The sequence below is a fragment of the Littorina saxatilis genome, linkage group LG16, assembly GCF_037325665.1.
Source record: "Littorina saxatilis isolate snail1 linkage group LG16, US_GU_Lsax_2.0, whole genome shotgun sequence".
NCBI classification, from domain to species: domain Eukaryota; kingdom Metazoa; phylum Mollusca; class Gastropoda; order Littorinimorpha; family Littorinidae; genus Littorina; species Littorina saxatilis.
The window spans coordinates 24,616,058-24,620,505 of record NC_090260.1 but is presented as its reverse complement, the minus strand read 5'-3'; the positions used below and the strand labels follow the sequence as shown (position 1 = coordinate 24,620,505).

Below are 4,448 nucleotides of genomic sequence, written 5' to 3'. Positions count from 1 at the left end.
AGGTGTTGCCCACACACACACACACACACACACACACACACACACACACACACACACACACACACACACACACACACACACACACACACACACACACACACAGAAGCCGTATATATATATATGTATATCTATATCTATAAATATATCTGCGCGCTGAGAGCACGTGTTGAAATTACTCATAGATGAGGTTGTGTCCGGGGTCTCTCTGAATAAGCCCACCAAATTTGAAGCAGATCCATCGAGAACTTTGGCCGTGCATCGCGCACAGACACACAGACACACAGACACTAGTCGTATATATATATAGATAGAAGTTCCTTGTACTCCTTAAAAAGCGCAAATTATCAAACATACGAGTAAACAACAGAACAGAACATCCTTCCTCTACCCTACCTCCCCGGTTTTGTAACGAAAATCTGGCCTGAAGTCTTTTCATGCGCACAAAAAAAGAAAAAAGAATCTAAGATTTCTGTCTGTGGCGGTTTAAATTTGAATAACGACATCCAATAAAGTCTACCAATTACGTACTTTCTTTCTAAGCTCTCTGTCTCTGACGGATTGCATTTGATTAACGACATCCAATAAAGTCTACCAATTACGTACTTCCTTTCTAAGCTCTCTGTCTCTGACGGATTGCATTTGAATAACGACATCCAATAAAGTCTACCAACAGCTGCGAAAACTTTTAAGAAACTTGAAACTCATCAAAAGGAATGAGTTGCACCTTGGGTCATTTCGGTCCTGTATTTCCCGACCTGAAAAGCAGGAAAACAATACAACGTAATTCCTTTCTAAGCTTTCTGTCTCTGACGGACTGCATTTGAATAACGACATCCAATAAAGTCTACCAACTATCAGCTGCGGAGACATTTGTCTCGAAAAAATACGCAGAGGCGTTAAAGTTCCCCTTGGTTTGTCCCTGTCAAAAAAAAAATACTTTGGGATTACTGGCAGTTTTTTTGTACTACCACGCATATATAACTCTATTTTGATAACGTTGATAGTATTTACAGCTTTCCGGTCATATGTCTACCTATCACTCACTTTTAGGTGGCTGATGTCCACATATAACACGTGTTTCAGAATCTCTATTTTTGGGTGTGTAACTTTCAATAATGAGTGTATTTACATTTTTTTCTCACAAAAAGTATTCTTAAAGTCTAACACATGTTTACACTAGCATTCCGTTTCTGTAGCTTTAGAAATAAACAAGTCCACACAATTTTATTACACTTGTTTCGTTGCGGCAAATGTCCACACAACAACCCCTCAGACACGTATGCGTGTGTGTGTGTGTGTGTGTGTGTGTGTGTCTGTGTGTCTGTGTGTGTGTGTGTGTGTGTGTGTGTGAATGATTGTGTGTGGTGCGTGTGTGTGGATGTGTTAGTGTGTGTGTGTATGTGTGTGCGTGTGTGTGTGTGTGGTGCGTGTGTGTGGATGTGTTAGTGTGTGTATGTGTGTGCGTGTGTGTGTGTGTTTGTTTGTTTGTGTGTGTGTGTGTTTGTGTGTGTGTGTTTATGATTGTGTGTGTGTGTGCATGTTTGTGTGTGTGTGTGTGTTTGTGTTAGTATTAGTGTGTGTGGGTTTGTGTGTATGTGTGTGGGGGGTAGGGGTATAATCTCTCTCTCTCTCTCTCTCTCTCTCTCTCTATCTCTCTCTCTCTTTCTCTCTCTCTCTCTTCTCTCTTTTATCTCATTGTAAGAAAACAGAGAGAAAGATTTTGGCATTATCATTTGTTTAATTTCATTTCCAAAACATCATATCGATTCCACAAGTTCCAGAAGGTAATTTTTCAGAACGTGCACGTTTGTCGTGTATGTGGACCGAGCCTCTTGTAATGACGTCAAAATCTACACGTACACGTCTCGTCTACACGTGGGCCTTCTAGACCTCTGTATTATTTAAAATCACTCGGCATTGATCCGTGTAAACGTCCACGTCTTGGCTACACGTAGTTTTTCTAGACCTCTGTAACATGAAATCACAACTCGGCATTGATCAACATCTACCCGTACACGTCTCGGCTTCACGTAGTCCTTCTAGACCTCTGTAAAAATATGGAATCAAAACTCAGCATGGATCCGTGAATGCCTTACATCGTAGCCAGGAAGATCTTGTCGGTATCGTCCACGCCCCAGAAGATGACGCCGTAGCTGTCGATTGCCATTAACTTCTTGGGGTCCACGATCCTCCAGGCGGTACCGGTAGGGTTGGAGAAGGAGACGCCTGCTCTACGGAATATCTTGCCCCACTTGTCCAGCGCCAACACCTGGCCGTCACCGGACGACACGTACTTCAGCTTCTTGCTGTCCACCTGCACACACACACACACACACACACACACACACACACACACACACACACACACACACACACACACACACACACACACACACACACACACACACACAATTATGCCAAACGTATATCAGGTAAACTAAGGTAAAACTAAGGTGTATCTTGTTTTGCACAAGAAACGTCAAAAGTCAACTTCATCGCGTGGAATACACGGGGGCGAGTTGCCACAGCTTGCGGGGGCGAAATGCCACTGCTTGAGGGGGCGAGTTGACACCCTTGACAGATTGAAAGCAAGCAGACCATGAAGTCGGCTACTGCGAGCGTACAAAGCGGGGTGGAGATAGGAGGGGCCCACACAGTGGGCATGTTTGGTTTAAACATAGGTTTATTTTAACAAAAGTTACAATCATGACATGTGGACCGAGCCTCTTGTTGTAGTGGGCATGTTTCACTGGCGACCTTAGTCACTACAGTGCGCTAAAACGGGGTCTGGTCGAACCTGATGAGGTCACTCTGGTTGCTCTAGTCCAACCCGAACACAGCCGAGGGTTCGTGTGGTTGCAAAATGGCGTCGAATGTGCGGTGAGTGCGATCTGTCAAGTGATGTTTTACTTACAAGACATATTTTAAACGGTGCTGTACATTTAAAAGCACACGCTGCATTGACAACTAGTTCGATGTAGTGTTTGCTATCTTTGCGAAGAAGATTTGGTGGATATTGAGTTCGTTTATGTGAGTTTGTTTGATCGTTAAGAAACTCCAAGAACATCCATCTAGCGACGGCCATTTTGGATGAGTATATGATTCGACAAGACCACGTTTCAGCGAAGTGAACCGAGTGACATGCGCAGTGGACTTTACCAGACTAGACAAGGGTCGACCATTGAAACTCGCCCTCTATCTCTTCACCTGGGCCGAGTGACATGTGCAGTGGACTAACCAGACTAGACAAGGGTCGACCATTGAAACTCGCCCTCTATCTCTTCACCTGGGCCGAGTGACACGTGCAGTGGACTAACCAGACTAGACAAGGGTCGACCATTGAAACTCGCCCTTTATCTCTTCACCTGGGTCGAGTGACATGTGCAGTGGACTAACCAGACTAGACAAGGGTCGACCATTGAAACTCGCCCTCTATCTCTTCACCTGGGCCGAGTGACATGTGCAGTGGACTAACCAGACTAGACAAGGGTCGACTATTGAAACTCGCCCTTTATCTCTTCACCTGGGCCGAGTGACATGTGCAGTGGACTAACCAGACTAGACAAGGGTTGACCATTGAAACTCGCCCTCTATCTCTTCACCTGGGCCGAGTGACATGTGCAGTGGACTAACCGGACTAGACAAGGGTCGACCATTGAAACTCGCCCTCTATCTCTTCACCTGGGCCGAGTGACGCGTGCAGTGGACTAACCAGACTAGACAAGGGTCGACCATTGAAACTCGCTCTCTATCTCTTCACCTGGGCTGAGTGACATGTGCAGTGGACTAACCAGACTAGACAAGGGTCGACCATTGAAACTCGCCCTCTATCTCTTCACCTGGGCCGAGTGACATGTGCAGTGGACTAACCAGACTAGACAAGGGTCGACCATTGAAACTCGCCCTCTATCTCTTCACCTGGGCCGAGTGACATGTGCAGTGGACTAACCAGACTAGACAAGGGTCGACCATTGAAACTCGCCCTCTATCTCTTCACCTGGGCTGAGTGACATGTGCAGTGGACTAACCAGACTAGACAAGGGTCGACCATTGAAACTCGCCCTCTATCTCTTCACCTGGGCCGAGTGACATGTGCAGTGGACTAACCAGACTAGACAAGGGTCGACCATTGAAACTCGCCCTCTATCTCTTCACCAGGCCCGAGGAGCACGAGAAAGTTACCAACCGGGTGGGAGTCAGCCGCGGTGCTGGATTGGTTGGAATTGAGATTTGTTGTTGTGATTTCAACCCATCAGACTGCGGTTTGTTCTCACCCGTTTGGGTGGCGCCCCCTTGCGGTTCGTGCACCTGTGCCGTGGACACACGGACACAGGTTGTGTTTACCTTAACACGTGGACGACGTTTTTGTTCGATTGGTCACTCAGACACAGTTCCGTTCACATAAAGACACAGACAAAGGTTCTGTTCTTCTGGACACTCAAAAAAAA

At 46.1% G+C, this 4,448-nt stretch overlaps 1 protein-coding gene across 1 annotated transcript in view; it reads right to left on the bottom strand.

Moving 5' to 3' along the window:
• Window positions 1-1,718: 1,718 nt before the first annotated feature.
• Window positions 1,719-4,448, bottom strand: part of LOC138950641 (lectin L6-like) — a 15,118-nt gene continuing 12,388 nt past the window's right edge. The window contains exon 7 of the mRNA XM_070322355.1: window positions 1,719-2,314. Within this exon, the coding sequence (XP_070178456.1) occupies window positions 2,093-2,314 (222 nt within the window). The 3' untranslated portion in view covers window positions 1,719-2,092. The remainder of the gene's footprint in view (window positions 2,315-4,448) is intronic.